Source organism: Microcebus murinus, chromosome 9 (genome assembly GCF_040939455.1).
Source record: "Microcebus murinus isolate Inina chromosome 9, M.murinus_Inina_mat1.0, whole genome shotgun sequence".
Classification (NCBI taxonomy): Eukaryota; Metazoa; Chordata; class Mammalia; order Primates; family Cheirogaleidae; genus Microcebus; species Microcebus murinus.
The window spans coordinates 66,811,049-66,829,790 of record NC_134112.1 but is presented as its reverse complement, the minus strand read 5'-3'; the positions used below and the strand labels follow the sequence as shown (position 1 = coordinate 66,829,790).

Below are 18,742 nucleotides of genomic sequence, written 5' to 3'. Positions count from 1 at the left end.
TATTAGTGTGATTGAACATCTTTTTATATCCTTATATAGTATCCTTATTTTGTTTCAGTGAAATTCCCTTCCATGTATTTTAATCCCTAATCTCTCATAACTTTTGTCTCTTATAAGAATTATATAATTTTAGCAATATTGAGCCTTTGTGATTAATATATATTATAATATTTAAATCTCATTATCATTTAACCTTATTTTATGGTATGCTTTGATTTTTAGGTAGTGAAATCCATCAGTAATTTTCTGTCATGTTTTTTGGGTTTGTAAAATGTTCAGAAAGGCCTCTTTCTGGAAATCCTTAAAAGACCATTTGCATTTATTTTCTTTTATTACTCTATTTTTATTAATTACATTTAATGTTTGACTACTCTTTTTTTATTAATTACATTTAATGTTTGACTTCTCTGGAATTTATTTTCTTATAATGAATTAATTAAATAGCTAGCTTTCATTTTTTTTCCTCCTCCAAATTTTGGCTAGTTGTTTTAACATAATTTATTAATTCAACTCCCTCTCTTCCCAATGTGAGTATCAACTTTATCTTATACCGAGTTTCTTTGTGTCTTTGGGTCTTTTTGTGGATTCAGTATTGTGTTAGTTACTTCTACAAAACAAATTACCCCAAAACTCAGTGGCTTAAAACATTTATCATCTCACATAGATTATTGTATTTTATTGCACATTCTCGCTTACAGTATTTAAAAAAAAATTGTTTCACACTATTTTATGTTTCCATGAGTAATTTTGGATGTTTTGATTGGCAGATACATAGTAACTTAAGGGCATTACATGTTGATGAAATTTCGTAGTTATCTTGAAACAGTATCTTCAAATGTATAGGCAAGTATGCAAAATTAAAACAAGGCATTTAAGTGTGGAGCAATCTAAATAGCATCTCTGCTCCATATGCTGTAATACTCACCAGAGGCTCATTATAATCCCTGGACTTTCTATGCAGCAGACACTTGAGTCCGGGTAGTGCTGTGCTCCATCTGCCTTGGTCCCCAGGCTACGAAGTGTAAGCTGCTTTGTACTCTGACCTCTTCTTAGCTGTTTTTATTTATTTATTTATTTTTACTTTTTTTTTTTTTTTAAATATATACTGACAGCTTGTCCTTTGTTGCTATTCAGCAATTTCATGTGCCTGTTTGTGTGTGCACATGTACGCTTGGGCTTACAAGCTTAAAGGACAACAATTCCAAAGGAGTTTTTTATTGTTACTTTCACCTTAAGTTGCATAAATCTTCATCTGGCTTGCATCTTTACTACTGAGCCTGCACCATTGCTGTTTGCGCTCCCCATGGACTTGCAGCTGCCATAGATGGGCTGTGGGCAGCCTTCCAAATCTTCCAGCCATAGTTTGGACAGGTTTTATTTTTGACAGACTAATCAGAGCCTTAATGTGCTTCCCTGCTGGGGGAGCCACTGTTTCTAATTTTTCATATTTATTGTTCCATTAAGAGTAGTTACAATCCCTGGACTGGCCTTAAGTTTGCTGGTTAAATTGTATTTTTCAGTCCTACTTTTTTGTGACTTTACCTTTCCATCTTTGTCCCTTTGGGGTCTAGTGGGCTTAGTTGTTTTGAGAAATGTTCCTACTCATTCCCAACCCTCATCAAAGGGAAAAGCCATGTTGGTGTGAATTTGAGTTGATATGTTATATTTACTTACAGGCATTTGTATTCTGGTAAACAACATATTTGAGACAAGAAGAGTAGGGATCAGGATAGGATTTTAATGAATTCTGAAATCATGTTCTTTTAAAAAAATCTTTTTATTCTACTTATTGTGAGCTAGTGACTTTTCCCCCACTACTCATGTTATTGTTTGATGCTCACTAATATTCTTCTTGCTTATTTTGTGCCTTTCATTTTTTAGGTTCTGAATGTTATTTTTTCTTATTTTCCCTGTCTCATTCCTATTTCTTAGTTTTGATTTTTGAAGGGTTTTTGAGATTACTTTTGAGAAGGGTGCCTTTTCTGTTTACAGGCTTTCTTAATTTTTTAAAGCCAATTTCACACATAGCTCAAATGGTAAATAATGCACTATTTTCTTTGTAGCTACTCAGTAAGTATTCTTGATACTAGAAATATATTCTTTTACTAATCAAAAATATTATTGCTTTAGGAATAAATAGACTTATGGTAAAATAGTCCAGCATCCTCTAATTGCTTTGTTTGGGTTGTGGATAGTACCTGGTTTGTTTCATTTACACATGTATTTAAGTTGCCACATTGTTAGCTTAAAATCCACATTGCCTTTGGCTTCTACTTAATGATAGCAGTTATGCTTTTATATTAAATTGGAAAAACATATAGAGTGCAGTGTTGAAATCCAAATTTTGTGGTTATTAGGGTTTAAAGCTTACCAAGCTTTTCTTTCCTAATGGTTATTGTTTAATATGATTTTTCTCATTCTATAATAAGCTATTCACTGTATTATTAATTTTTATGGTTAATTATTTTTGCAGAATTTATGGAATTTTAATAACTGAAATTTGAGATTGGGACTTAGTGCTATCAAATGGCATCTATTTGGTGTTATAGTATAAGGATAATTTATAGGATGAGGGTAGCCTGATCCAGTTCTTAGAGAGGCCTAGTGTATTGTTATCAATTTTTGATTTATAACATATGGTTTCCAAAAACAATGGAGCCATGAAGATTTCCATATTGCTAAGGAAAAAACAAAACAAAGCAAATCAAAAAATTAGTATTAAATTCAGTCTTATTCCTACTTCTCTTAATACCTATTCTGTTCCTAGGTCTGGCCAGCACTCTCACTATCTCAAATAGGCCATATACACCTTTACTTTTATGATTATATTTTCCTTTTATCTGAGAGATTTACCAAATGTAATTTCTTCTTTTATTTCCAACATTTTAATGAAAAATTTTAAACATGCAGAAAAGTTCTAAGAATTTTATAGTGAACATTCTTAAACCTACCACTTACATTTTAAATCACTTTTTCTTTTCAGCTTTTTTCATCATGAATTTTTTCCTTGCAATCCCAGGCTTTACTTACCTCTCTCCCTCCATGACTATTATATAATATAATTTATTCCTGTGGTCCAATTCTGGCACTTAGTCATACATTTCCTTTTTTTAAAAAATAAAATCTTAAAACACCTAAGATGGTGCTGAACACATTCTCATCAATGTGTTCCATTGGTGAAGCCCCTGACCAGTCAAATCTTAGAACAGGATAAGGTTCAAAGAAGAACAAAATGATTAGTCTGTGTATTAGGTGTACTTAGATGGGCTGTATGGTTTATTGTATGTAATGGACATCCTTAATTCTGTATCCTTTTTTGATTTGTTATTGCTAGTCCTCTTCCTTAGACATGGCTAGTGCTTTTATCTAACAACAACAACAACAACAACAACTTTTATTTGAACTGACCGTTGTTCTTTGAATACATTACATAAAATATATTCAGATACTAGTTATGTGGGTGGTTTATTTTTTTCTTCATGCAAATGCTTACCTAAATAAAACCACACACACCACACACACACACACACACACACACACACACACACACACACACACACACACTCTAGTAAACATTCTGAACCTCCCAAAACCCTGCAAGATATCACAGATGAAAACATTTGGCTCGGTGAGATGAAGTGATTTTGTCCAAAGTCGCACGAATGAATTTTGATTTAAACTATTAGATTCAAAGCCCACCACCTGTTCATTGGCTTTCCCTCTTCGCTGATGCTGCTTCTGCAGAGCACTCCTAGACTCACCTGAGACAGGGTGTGGCCTGCTCTTCCACTGAAGTAGAGGAAAGGGTGTGCATAAGTGTATGATGTTTGCAAGTTGAAGGAGTCCTTACTAAAAACTGAGAAAGCCTTTATGAATTTCCATGTCCTAGTTGTTCCCTGGCAGTATTTTCTCTCTATACCAGTTTTACTAGAGTATGACCTTGAAATTCATTTGTTTTAAAATATTGCTGACTTAAAATTAATATGTAAGTTCTAATCTCCCTTCTCTTACTATACAGGTGCTTAGCAATTTACCAATAGAGAATTACAATTACCTCTATCAAAGAAACAGTTTAGGTCAAGATAGAGGGCCTTTAGCTACTTCTTTGTACCAGTGTTAGCTTTTTATTTGGTATCTTTGCCAGAACATGACTCACTTTATGCCTTACCCCATTATATTTTTCCTTTCATTATTTTTGGCTGGTTTCATTCATTCATTCTTTTCTCTTCCTCTGTCTTGTTTTTTTCTTGTTGCCATTTTTGTCCTTTCTGAGAATTTTCGAGTGAGAACTGCTAAGTCAGACAAGTTAAGAGATAAGATATTTGTACTAGTATTCATATTCTAAAGAGTGGTAAGTGTCTGTTTATAACATATTGTTTGTTTATAATGTGAAAGGAGAAAGGTGGCCCTGAAAAAAAATTTTTAAATTGGTTTTTGTAGATTACTTGGCCAGATCTGCTTCCATAGAACCAAAGTTATTCTAATTCACCAGTTGTTATTCTTTTTTCCCTTGTATTAGTCCAGATATATCCAAATGCCTCCTGGTTTCTCACATTCTTAGATTCTGTTTGTAGAGCCAGGTTACTGGTACCAGGAGTTGCTAGAAAGATCCATGGAAGAGAATACCTTGATTATATGTGGTCATCTGCTTGTTTCTTGTGATGTTGTCACAGGTCCCTTTGGGGGGGAACTGTGGCTTGCTCAATCTGGAGTCTTAACATAGTGCCTAAAACAACGCAGGTACTTAATGTTGAAAGAATAGAAATGCAAACTCCACCTGAGCAAGGACCATGCTAGCCTTGTTCTACATTGTATTAATATATTTGTCCCTTAGCCAGTTCTATTATGCATGGCAAATATATATGTATTGAATGATTCAGGGATTGCATGTCAGATTTGCTTGGATCCTTGCTCTTGTGTTCTCTGATTTTCATGATTTGATAGTTTCCTCTTTATAAATAAAATCTTGATTTTGGTATCCAAATGTGTAGGCTTATTGTGATGATTGAAAGGTTACATTTTACATAAGATACTGCTTTACAAAATTATTTTCCTCTTACCTTCAAACCTCCCACACAACTTTGAAATAGTTTTTATAATTAGGATGACTTGTGGTGGATTTATCCACCTGCTAGCTATGGATGAGTGATTGGTGATTTGTACAGGCTGAAATATAAACAGGTTTAAGAACAATTTTAGATGAATTCATGCATGAGCAAGCCATAAGTTGTTCTGGGAAGGAGAGTTGTTTACAGTGTGTGTTGTTATGTGGCTGAGGTCAGTATCACCAGGAAATGTTAACTTGTAGGTGCTACCAGGTGACAAATATGATTTCAACTGATTCTGAAAGCTTATTTAAAAATATTCTTAGCTTAAGTACTTCCACAATGAACCAGGCAGGCTAACTACTTAAATAATAATTTTCTCAGGAGCAATGTTCTGAACCTAAATGACTTACGTAGTTACTGGAAGAATGAGGTAACTGATAACAATTATTCCCTTTTTGCCGGGGTTGATTTTAGTACCTCATTGTTATTGCTTAAACAAATTTTCTCAGAGGAAGCAAGGGATAGGTGCTTATTACTATGGTGGTTTTAAACATTTAAGGTGTGAACAAAAAATCAGATTATCTGAATGATTCTTTGGCAATTTATATAGACAAGGAAATATATTAACCCTACCAAAATGTGAATGCCATGGAACTTCAAAAATTTTATTTGATATGACTTGACATAGAAATGTAATGTTCATTCCTTCATTTATGTATGGTTTCTTTAGTATTTAAGTGATAGTTGGAAGCTTTGAATAGTGTTTTATTATAATATATAGATAGGCTTCACAATTCAGGTAGGATAGAGCTGAATTAAGTCTTTTCTTTTGAGCCTCTGAAAATAGCAGCTGTTTGTACCTTGTTTGCAGAGTAGCTTTTATTTTTCCCTTGCTCCTTTAGCTTGGAGCAAGATTTGCACGCTATCAGATTGGCACACCTCCCACATGTTCCTTTATAATCTCTCAGTAAAAAAACCTACTTGCCCTGACTTTGTTGTGCACGGGATGGTGGCGGTGCTCTTGCCAGCAGTGGAGTTGTGGAAATGAGAAATGAAAGAGTAGCAGCTTTCATGGCTTTATCTATATTTAAAGTGTTCTTTTACATGATCTGCATTGGTTCCAGCTTCTTGTCTGCTGCCTTTTTAAACTGGTTGTTTAATAAAAATTAACTTCTTTTCAGCACTTAAAATCAAATCTCAAACTTAAAAGGGAACTTCTTATCTTTTCTGAGTCCATAATAACATGAGTGTTTGTCTTAGTATCTGCCACAGCCCTGGAGAAACACTTAAAAAACAATAAAAAAATATAGAAATAAAGAATGCTGGTCGTTAGGACCTTAGAAATAACTCTAAGCCCCTTCTTGTTACAGATGAGGAAACTGAGGCCCAGAAGTGACTTGTTCACAGTTGTACAGCTAGTTACGGGCTGAGTGAGAAATCTACCTCGGGGCTCTGACTCTCACTGTGGTGCTCCTTCCTGAGTACCAGGGACTGAATGGAGTAGGAGTATCTAGGAGGGCATTATTAGTAAAGAAGGGGAGGCTCAAAATTCTGGGAATGTGAATTTAATGCAACTTATGTTAATGTGTTTTTTCCCCATTAGTTTACCTTTTAATCAAGCATGCCCCCTTATCACTGTATGGCTGTGGTATCCTATGTAAAGCATTCCCAGTTTCTATTCTGCAGGTGTCCCTGGCTGTTCTGTGAAGGTCCTTACCTTCAGGGCATGATGAACAGCAAAGAGAACACATGCTTTCATTCTGTGACTCTCAGCATAAAAGTAGCAAATATTTGACAGAACTCTCAAAACGTTTTTAAAATGTGTGGTATTCCTTCATACCCTGCATTGGTTGCATAAAAACATTGTAGTCCATTATGTGTATTGATTGCTGTATAAATAGAGAATAATCTTGCTCATTGTATTTTGTACTACTTAGAGTAAGTAGCAGATAAACTGGGCTGAGAAAGTGTAGTTTGTTTAGTGTGATGGGAAAGAGATTAAGATGAGTGTTGCCTCATATTAATTGTATATCAAAGTGACTTCTTAGGGCAGGGACTATCTTTTTTAAATGTTAGAAATCAACAAAAGTTCAAAGAAGAAAATGGTCATTATCTCCATTCCTAGCATCTAGAATTAACCACTGTTAACATTTTGATGCTGATTTTTTTCCTTCTTTCTCTAATTTTAATAATTATACAAGTGACACATGGGTGTTTATTCAATAATTAAAGCAATACAAATAATATTCCGTTTAAAATACTTTTATATGCATATATAAATTTACATAGAAAATATGAAGTATTGTTAGAGTTTTCAAATGGTATTATTCTGTAGGCTTAGCCTTCTTTATATCTTCTACACTTAGCATTGATGCTTTACAATAAATAAATGCTTACTGAAGTAAAAATTCACATAATAAATGTTATATATGTTAATACTTCATCTAAACTGAACTTCTTTTAGTTTCTTAAGTAGCCACATTTTATTTTGCCCTAGGCCTTAACATATACTACTTCTTTTGCCTGAAATTCCCGAGTCTTACCTCAATTGCCATTTTGGGGGGACATATTCCCTGATCATTTTCTGATGAATAGACTCCTCCACGCTCTCATGCTTCAGGGCCATTGTCCCATTTTAATGCTCACCCACTAGAAATACTTGTTTAAGGGCAGTCTTCCCTGGTACATTGTAACTTCCTGAGAGCAAGGAAGACATCTTGTTCATTGAGTAAAAGTTTGAGGAATGGAATTATGAGCATGTTTTTAATACTTTGGCATGTAATTCAGGGGAATGACAAAATAGCAGTACTTTAGCAGGTCACCACCAGTTTCTCTTGACACTTCCGTCTCTTATCTCCTCCCTTCCCCCATTATTACCCATCTGTTTACAGAGCCTATCAATTTAACCTCCAAAATATGTATGTTAAATTTTCCCATTCGAATCCATCTCCCAATACCATCCTAGTCCAACCTAATATCATCTCTCTCCTTGGACCACTAGAATACTCTGGTCTCTCTATATCCATTCTTGCCCTATCTAGTCATTCAGCTAGAATGGTCATTTTGAAATGCAGATGTGATCATTCACCTCTCTTTTAAAATATTTCAAGTACTTCTCATTTGCCACAAAATCCTTCCAAGACCTATGAGGTCTTAGCAGCTCTGGCATTTACGTTGCCTCCTCTGGTTCATATCCCACTGTCCTTTCCTGTTTTCTCTGTGTTTTGTCTATACCAGCCTCCCTTCCGCTGTTCCGTCACAACATGGTCACTCCTGCTACAGGGGCTTTGACCATCATGTGGCCGCTCTGTGGAATGCCCTTCCCTACCCCACAATCCTTTATCTAGGCAACCCCTCTTCCTCTTTTAGTTCAGTACCTTCCTCTTCCTTAGAGGCCTTCTCTGACCTCTCTGTATCTCTCTCATAGCACCTATTTCTACATAATTGTATGTGTTTATGTGATTTTTCTGATTGACATTTATTATTCCATAGTGGGTTGTAAAATCTGAGATCAGGGACTGGGCTTGCTTTGCTCACTGTTTTATGATTCCCTGGTGCCTAGCACAATGCTTGTGGAAGGCCCTTAGCCACAATTGGTTGTAAGAATGAATGAGCCAGGGGATAAATGAATGGGTAAATGAGTGGATGGGTGATTGAAATGTCTTAGCAGGGGCAAAGAGAGTCCTCTGGAAGTCATTTTCTGATGGAACTAGGTAGAGGTTAGAAAGCAAGATCTGGTGGTAGTTATTTTCTATACAAGGTTTGTTCTTCAGACACTTTCTTTCTTGATCTAGTAAGGAGGAAAACTAAATGTAACTTTGAGAAGACATTCAAGTTTTCTCCCATTCTCATTTTGAGACAGTAATAAGCCTGAGACAGTGAGTAAACATCTGACCTGTAAACATCCAAAGATCAGTATTTTCTAAACTTGCTCAATTAAGGGAATCACCTGAAGGGTTTGATTTTGAAAGTCTCAGTGAGGGTGGGGATCTTCGTTATTAAGCATGTCTAAACACTTTAACTTACGATTGTAGTTGTTAGATGAGTTTGAATGAACATGTTTTTAAATTGCTTATTTTCTGAAGCTAGTCTACAGTTTCATTTATTTTAGTTAGACATAGAAGGATTACTGGTTTGGGTGAATGTTATGTTATGTGCTCTATATGTTGATAAAGCTTAAGAAAAAAGGATTACTGATCTTTATTCCTTACCATGCATATATGTAACCCTCATTGATGTCAGTTACAGTAGATCAACAAGAATTAACCAATTCAGGTTATTATCCATCTTTTTTCTGTGATATATTTAACATTTTAGAGGGAATTAGTAGTTGGATATTTTTTATTTTTATTTCATTTATTTTTTTAAATGGATGAATAGCATTGTCTATTTTTGTTATGTACAACATGTGTTTTGAAGTATATACATTTTGGAATGGTTAAATCTAGCTAATTAAAAATGTATTATCTTACATAATTATTTTTGGGGTGAGAGCACATAACATCCACTCTGTTTATGTTTTTCAAGAATATAATATATTATCATTAAGTATAGTCACCTTTCTGTATAATAGACCTCTTGAAATTTATTCCTTCTAACTGTAATTATGTATCCTTTGAGCAATATCTCCTCATCCTCTTCTCCTCCCTAGCCACCTCAGGGGTAACTACCATTCTACTCTGAACTTTTATGATTTCAACTTCTTTAGATTCCACATATGAGTGAAATCATGCAGTATTGTTCTTTCTGTGCCTAGCTTATTTCATTTAATGTTGTCCAGGTTTATCTATGTTGTTACAAATGGCAGGATTTCATTCTTTTTTATGGCTGAACAATATTCCATTATATATATGTATATATATATAATGGAATTATATATATATATAATATATATATAACATTTTAAAATCTATTTATCCATTTATAGATATTTAGGATGATTCTGTATCTTGGCTGTTGTGAATAGTGCTATGATAAACATGGGAGTGCAGATATCTCTTTGATTTACTGATTTCAATTCCTCTAGATCTATACCCAGGAGCAGGAATGCTGGAACATATGTTATTAATAGTTCTATTTTTAATTTTTTGAGGATCCTCCATACCGTTTTCTATAATGGCTGTCCTAATTTACATTCCCACCAACAGTGTATAAAAGTTCTCTCTTCTCCACATCTTCATCAGCACTTTTGCTGCCTTTTGATAATGGTCATTATAACTGGGGTGAGATGATACCTCATGTAGTTTAGTTTTGCATTTCCTGATGATTAGTGATGTTGAGCATTTCTTCAATACCTGTTGGCCATTTGTATGTCTCCTTTCAAGCAATGCCTACTTATGTCTTTTGCCTAGTTTTTAATCAGGTTATTTCTCTTATTGCTATTGTTTGGATTCCTTATATATTTTGGGTATTAACCCATTTTCAGAAGTGTAGTTTGCAAATATTTTCTACCATTCTGTAGGTTGTCTCTTCTGTTGATTGTTTTGTTTGCTGTGGAGAAACTTTTTATTAAATAGTTTGATATAATTCCATTTGTCTACTTTTGGTTTTGTTGCCTGTACTTTTAAGGTCTTACCCCCCAAATTTTTGCCAAATAACTTCATGAAGCATTTCCCCTATGTTTTCCTATAGTATTTTCATGTTTTGGGTCTTATATTTGTCTTTAATCCATTTTGAGTTAATTTTTTATATGGTGAGAGATAAGGGCTTAATTTCATTCTGCATGTGGATGTCCAGTTTTTAATTGGGGTATTTTGAGGTCTGTTTACATAAATCTGCAGGTTAAGAACCTTTAGTGGATCACAAAAATCAACTTAGTGATTTGAGCACTAGCAGTTTCTTTTAAAAATGAAATACACTAGACTATAATTATAGCCTCTTATATAGTAAGGATAAGTATTGCTTTGTGAAACTTTTTAGTTACTTCTTGTTGTGAGGTGAGTATATGTATGTGTGTATGTGTGTGTGTGTGTCTGTATGAATGAGTAGTGGGTTGCTATATAAGATGTATTTTTTCATGTGGTATATGGTCAAAAATGTTTGAAAGCCATTGTTCTAGATTGAAAATTCTAGAGAATTCTTTGGCTTTGTCAGGGTCAGAAAACTCTGTATTCCTCATTACCATGTCACCCTTTCCTGTATGTGTCTTCAAAAGGAAAGAGTCCTTCAAAATAAAATGAGAAGTGGACTCTTTTAGATGAAATTCTTTGTAAGTGGTTCTGTAACTACAATAATTTGTGTGTCATGTAGGTAGTAACACCCTTTCTTTATAGGTTCTTCTGGGCTCTCATTTCAAGGTTAAATTATATAGTTCACTGGACAAAGTCTTCAGAAATGAGTATCTGGACAGCATTTGACTATAGTTTGTCTCCTTTTTTATATTTACTTATTTTATCCCTCCCCCTCCTCCTCTTTCTTCTTTTCTTTCCATGACTATAGCTCTTAGTCTTTTTACTTTCCTTCCCATGTTCTTACTTATTTTTGCTTCTTTTCATTTCTGTGATATTAATATTGTCACAACAATGCTCTTATTGGTAATGTGACTTTTGGGAACTTGGTAAGTCATAATATTCTGCTGTATGCCTTTCTGGCAAATACTTGGTCTGAATTGCATTTCTGGACCCTTCTGGACCTGCTCTCAAGAGAACAAGAAATCTTGCATCATTTGGAAGCCAACTGACCTGTGGGGTTTGTGGGTTTTGTAGGGCTGAACAAACCTTGTGATTATGTTAAGGAATTTTTCAGTTGCTCTGATCTAGTCTCACACACTAAGAAAGGGGAGAAGTTAAGAGACTTCAGTATTCCACACCCTCTCTTACGCACCCTGCCCTCTTCCTACTTTACCCACTCCTTCCAGTCTTGAGCAGTACATGGAGCTTGCCCAAGTTAGACAGGGAACAAGCTGGTCTTAGCTAGGAGAGTTCTTTATCTGTTGGACTATGTTTGGCTCCATTTGGTCTGGTTGGGTAACATGGCTCAATCTTTCACTATTTTTTTTTAATTTTGGCATATTATGGGGGTACAGATTTTAAGGTTTCAATAAATGCCCTTTCCCCCCTCCCCCCACAAGTCTGAGTTTCCAGCATGACCATCCCCCAGATGGTGCACATCTCTATTCTCCACCAGACCGAGTCGGGTCAGGAAGCCCAGCTGGTTTGGGGAAGCAACCAGCATGGAGCTGGGCAGAAGTTGGGCAGGTGTCGATGCTGTCAGACCTGTAGCAGAGAGGAGGTGAGGGTAGGGAAGACACACACTGGGTTCAGATCAAACCCAAATTGAAGCAGGGCTCCCCCCAGCATGCACTGCCTTGGGTTACCCTCAGGGCGACTGGACTGAGCTCAGGGACATCACCGTCCTGGGCACCTGGGCCAGCCCACAGCTCTGTGCAGGCGGCGGGGGCGGGCTCCTAACCCGAATTTTATCACACTTACAAAGAAGAACTAGTACCTATCTTGCAGAAACTATTCCACAACATTGAGAAGAACGGAAACCTCCCCGACACCTTTTATGAAACAAATATTACTCTGATACCAAAACCAGGAAAGGATGCAACAAAAAAAAACTACAGACCAATATCCCTAATGAATATAGATGCAAAAATTTTCAACAAAATCTTAGCTAACCGAATCCAGATGCTTATCAAAAAAATAATCCATCATGACCAAGTGGGCTTCATCCCAGGGATGCAGGGATGGTTCAACATACGTAAATCTATAAATGCAATTCACCACATAAACAGAAGCAAAAACAAAGACCACATGATTCTTTCAATAGATGCAGAAAAAGCTTTTGACAAAATTCAACACCCTTTCATGATACGAACACTTAAGAAAATAGGCATAGAAGGGACATACCTAAAAATGATACAAGCCATATATGACAGACCCATAGCCAACATCATACTGAATGGGGAAAGATTGAAATCATTCCCACTTAGAACTGGAACCAGACAAGGCTGTCCACTATCTCCACTTCTGTTCAATATAGTGCTGGAAGTCTTGGCTACAGCAATCAGACAGGAAAATGGAATTAAAGGTATCCAAATAGGGGCAGAAGACATCAAACTTTCACTGTTTGCTGATGATATGATATTATATCTAGAAAACCCCAAGATTCAACCAAGAAACTCCTGGAACTGATCAATGAATTTAGTAAAGTCTCAGGATACAAAATCAATACACAGAAATCAGAGGCATTCATATACGCCAACAACAATCTAATTGAGAACCAAATCAAAGACTCAATTCCCTTCACAATAGCAACAAAGAAATTAAAGTACCTAGGAATATACTTAAACCAAGGATGTAAAAGACCTCTACAGGGAGAACTATGAAACACTGAGGAAGGAAATAGCAGAGGATGTAAACAGATGGAAATCCATACCATGCTCGTGGATCGGCAGACTCAACATCATTAAAATGTCTATACTACCCAAACTGATCTACAGATTCAATGTAACACCTATTAAAATCCGATCAGCATTCTTCACAGATATAGAAAAAATAATTTTACGCTTCGTATGGAACCAAAGAAGACCCCGAATATCAAGAGCAATTCTAGGCAACAAAAACAAAATGGGAGGCATTAATATGCCAGATATCAAACTATATTTTGTTTTTCATTGCATGAGACAGTTAAGGGATCTCCTGATCCTTAGAAAATCTTAAAAATAGATCAAATGGTTACAGGGCTAAGTGAGAATTAGTAATTATATGTATTTAATTCACACATTGTGCTTTTCTCCCCCCAGTCTATGATGTCATTGTTGTATTAGTTAGGATCAGTTTGGCTACTATAGCAGCGGTTTAAACATGATAGAAGGTGATTTATCTCTCATTTAACAATCTTAGTGTAAGCAATGCAGGATAGTTATGGTGCCTCCATGGTGCTGGGGATCTAGGATCCTTCTATTTTGCTGCTTTGCCATCTTTACTTAAGGCTTTTATCACATAGTTGAGATGGCTACTCATGTTCCTACCACAACATTATTATTACAGTTATAGAATGGGGAAAGGAAAAGGGAGGGCATGCTCCTTTTAAGGGTATAATCTAGAAGTATGTCACTTCTGCTCCTGTGCCATTGATCAAACCTAGTTACATGGTCACACTCAGCTGCAAGAGAGCCTGGGAGATAGTCTTCAGTTGGGCAGCCAGCCACATGTCTCATTAAAACTTCTATTGCTGTAGAAGAGAACAGACATCGGGGTATAAGGAAACTCCCCACCATAATATTCAGCAACAGGAAAGAATTTACTTTTGGAATGCCTATTTTTTTCTAGCTTCTTACTGCTTTGTGGGGAGAGATTTTTCACTGATATTATCAAGTTACCTAAAAGAGTTAACCTGAATTAATGTATTTCCCTTTGGGACTTTAAGTCAAATGTATTCTAATGGTTACAGGGACGAGTATGAAATATATTAAGAGACAAGGTTGTTCTTCTCATTTTTCTTGTGCTGTTTCTGTATCTTTGTTTTTCACCTTTCTGGAGGCTAATCACCTACTTGTTTTCTTTGTATTTTTAGGTATGGCACAGTCACAAGGGTGGGTGAAAAGATCCTTCAAGGCCTTTTGTAAAGGCTTCTTTGTGGCAGTGCCTGTGGCCGTGACTTTCTTGGATCGGGTCGCCTGTGTAGCAAGAGTGGAAGGAGCATCAATGCAGGTGAAAATGAATACACCTTCATTCTTTAAAGCACATGCTTCATTGTTTCTCAAGCACTAGAAATGAGAGTTCTAGTTATGTCTACTCTGGGAACTGAAAGGGCATAAAAAGGCATTGAACTAAAATTTCACTTTACTAAATTTCTTTTTAAGGTCTTCTAATGTAGTCATATTATAATCAGAGTAGAGGTGAATAAAAATAACTATCAGATAGCCCACTGGGTTGATTTTTTTCTGAGAATTGTGAATAGAGATTCTAAAGGAATTTTGCTAACTGATCCCATTTTCTGTGAATATGGCCATATTTGAATATCCTTTTAAGACCAAAATATTAGAACAGTTGCAGGATAGATTTGAGTCAAATTCATTTACTCTATTACATCATATAGCTGCATGATTTTAGTTTGTAGAAAAGTCTAGATCACTGATCCAAGATATTCTAGTGTGTTCTTTAAGCATGTTGCTGATTGAAAAGATTAAGTGCAGTTTATAGTGGAAGTACTTTGGAGTGGAAATTTCCGAAAGTTATACGCAAATAGTCTTCTGGAATAACTTAGAGGAAATTTTGATTTTCTCAAGTTGATGTCTAAAACCTAGCTGTTTGAGTAAGTTTTTGCAGTTAAACAGAATTTGCATTTCATAATATGATTTGTTTTTTTCACTTGTTGGCATGCATTAAGTTCATGAATCATGCTAAATAGCTGTGTAAAACAATTAAAATGAATATATAAGCTTCTAAGAAATTAAAATTATACAGATAATAACCACCTTAGTTTTTTTTGTGTGTGTTAGAACTAGTTAAGGGCATATATATCAGCTTTAAGGAGTTAGAATGAATTTGCTTTATTTATTGTAATTATGGTATTGAAAACCAGGCTTCTTCCTGAGTCCTGGTAGTCAGCGAGATAAGGAAGGCCAGCAGATCCTTAGGGTGTTGTGCTTTTAGGGTGAAGATAAAGGATTAAAGCAGGGCTGCCTTTATATTCTACTTCCATCACTTGAGGGTAGTTAGGGCCTTCTCCTGGGCAGGAGGGTCTGAGCTCTATCTTTGTCTTTCATGTTCTCTTCACAGGGGGTCACCAGCCTAAACCAAACTGGTCATTTACTTTGAATGCAAAAAATATTTTAATGTAGGGATACAGTAAACATTGGAAGAGAGATTTACAGGTATATGGCTTTATTTCTAAATACAGTTTAATACCTTTAACATAGACTGGATTTTATACTTCCTGCCTCTTTAATTTTGAGTTCCTAGCAGCCTGCCTTGTCTTAGACTCAATCCTTAGGGAAAGGTAGGCTTTCTTTGCTGAGCTTTTGAGTTAGAGTCTTCATTTCAGATTAAAACTGTCTTCTACACAGCCACCCAAATCCCCTTTTGGTCCCGAGGATTCCTTTGAATCCATCCATGGGTAACAAATAATCAGGTTAATAATGATTTTCTCCAATTTTTTTAGTGCTGTTTTGCTACACAGCCCTCACTATCCTGAGAAGGATTTTTCCAGACCACATAACCTCTTTACTTTGGATCTGATGATCCAGAGGATCACGTGGCAATCATAGTATGTCAATCTTCATATTTTTAGCTCTGTATATTCCTATTGAACATCTATGTTCATGGCTTATTCTAAGAGCCAAGGTAATTTATTAAAAATATATGGTTCTTGCTCACAAGAAATCGATTGTCTTATGAAAGGACAAAGCTTATCTTCAATGAAGAAGGCAGTGAAGAAAGTGTTAAATCATGTCATTCCTAAATGCAGTCCATGGACTAAAGCTGGGTTTGCATTAGATGCATTAGAATCTGTAGATGCATTAGAATTTCTTGTAGTATTCCTGAGCCTCATCCCTAAGAAGTCAAATTTATTACCTTGAAATTTGTTTGGTTTATTATATAGAGTTTCCTTGGCTACTGGTTATAGAAAAACAGCTCAAATTAACTTTGGTCTGAAGCAGTATTTATTGGAAGGCTTATTATGTACCCATGAGGAAGACAGGAGTATGGCAGTTGTCAGGGACAACTGGAACCAGGACTTGAACATTGCCAGGGTGTTCGGTCTTCCGTTTCTAAGTTCTGCTTCTGTCTGCATCTTGGCTTAGTTTTCTCAGAGCAGCTTTCTCCACATGGCAAGGCACATGGCTGCTGGCAGCTCTCATGCCTTAGGATGCCCAGTTTCATCACCACCTGAGAGAGATCACTCCTCTTGTCTTAATTTTAGTTTGAAAAATCTTGGAGAGAAGGACTGTGGTTGATTCAGCTTGGGTCACTTTCCCTTAAATATAGAAATAACTAGATCAACTTTGGCTATCAGGATGGGAACCATCATTGGTCTAGCTTTGGACAGGTGCATACAACTAGTCTGTGGCTAGGATGAGTGATCTGTAAGAAAATGACAATGTCTGTTTGAACCACGTTGTTATGTGGGAGTTAGGAGTGGAGTACAGGTGACATCTCCCAGAGGAAGAGGGATGCTATTTTCTGAATAAAAGCAAAATGGATATTCTGGGCTGGGTGCCGTGGCTCACATCTGTAATCCCAGCACTTTGGGAGGCTGAGGTAGGAGGATTACTTGAGGCCAGGAGTTTGAGACCAGCCTGGGCAATATAGAGAGACCCTATCCCTATAATAAAAATGGATATCCTGGGAAGAAAGGAAAAATATATATTTATTACATTTGGGTGTATATTTTATGAATTTGAGACTAACTCTAGGTATAACAGATAATTTCATTTATAGTTTCATTAGATATCACTGAATCATAGGTAAAATTATTTAGGAGCAGAAATTGCAATGATGAGCTTTGGTAATTAACTAATTGAGTATATTTGAAGACATCTTTGCTACTCTACAGCATTGATGAACTAAACATGCTTGGATCATGGGGCTGAGCAGAATTTTTGACAGTTGGAATAAATTCTTGTCTTTAAATTTCTCTAATGACTTACTTACTGAAATAGCTGGCGGGGCGTGGAGATCTCTGGAAGTCCCTGAGCATCCTGCGGGGAACACACTGTTTTTCTTGACTCTGAGAAAAGCCACTCTGGAAGATCACTCAGCAACTTGTAGATGTGTCGTTTAAGGAAATCCAAGGATTGAAAGATCAAATCTCCTTTAATACCAGTCCTTTGGGTTTATTGAATAAGTACTATTACAGCAACACTGAAAAATTCACTTTGAGTAACACATTTTACTGTAAGAACTGTTTTTAGGTCTTTCAAAAATTCTATTGGCTTGCGATTTAGGGGAAACTTGTTTTCAGAATTCCCTCTTATGAGAAAGAATTCTTTCCTTTTTGAACACTACTCAGTGGTTGTTTTTTTAGGTTAGGTTGTTCAGTATTAATTTATAATTCATTGAGTATCTGACTAGAAGGATAGGGTTGATCAAACATGAGGAGTCTCAGCTAGTTGAAGGTAAATCATAAATGAACATAAAGTTTATAGTGGTACATTGATGTAATTCAATGGAAAATAGGATTGAGTTTATAAAACATTTGATTTTTTATACAGTTTTATAGCTACATCCATTTTATTGGGCAAGATGTCCCTTTTGCAGCGCTGAACATACAATGAATACTGGCACAAATTGTTGGTTAATGATTATTCATACTGACCTATTCCCCACTAGTGCACATGCATCTCTTCTACTGGTTGGTGAAAGGTTACTATGAAAGTAGATGCACTTTTTTTTTTTAAAGAGGAGCACCACATTACATGACATTAATTTAATTCAGGAAATGAAGACCGATATTGCATACAGTTGAAACTACAAAGGGAATTTATGTAGGTGGAATGCAATTATTCAAATTAGAACTTCAATCGCTTACAGAAGCTTTTAGAGTAAAAGGGTGCCCTGGGAATAGTTTAATGACCTCACACCAAAGTTTTAGATTTTATTTGATGGAGAATGCCTGCAGCAGGGTCATTGGTTCTGATGAAAGGTGCATGCTTTCCACATTTACAATTAAGATTTAAGAATTTAAAAAGTAAAAGAAATAATTTAGATGTTTTATTTTTGTTGCAATTGCTACATAATTTT

General features: G+C 35.7%; 1 protein-coding gene across 2 annotated transcripts in view; it reads left to right on the top strand.

The window, feature by feature from the left end:
* IMMP2L (inner mitochondrial membrane peptidase subunit 2) overlaps nucleotides 1-18,742 on the top strand; it is an 841,176-nt gene that overhangs the window by 26,275 nt on the left and 796,159 nt on the right. For both annotated transcript variants that reach the window (XM_020289762.2, XM_076006548.1), the window contains exon 3: nucleotides 14,571-14,707. In XM_020289762.2, coding sequence (XP_020145351.1) covers nucleotides 14,573-14,707 — 135 coding nt within the window. In that variant the 5' untranslated portion in view covers nucleotides 14,571-14,572. The remainder of the gene's footprint in view (nucleotides 1-14,570; nucleotides 14,708-18,742) is intronic.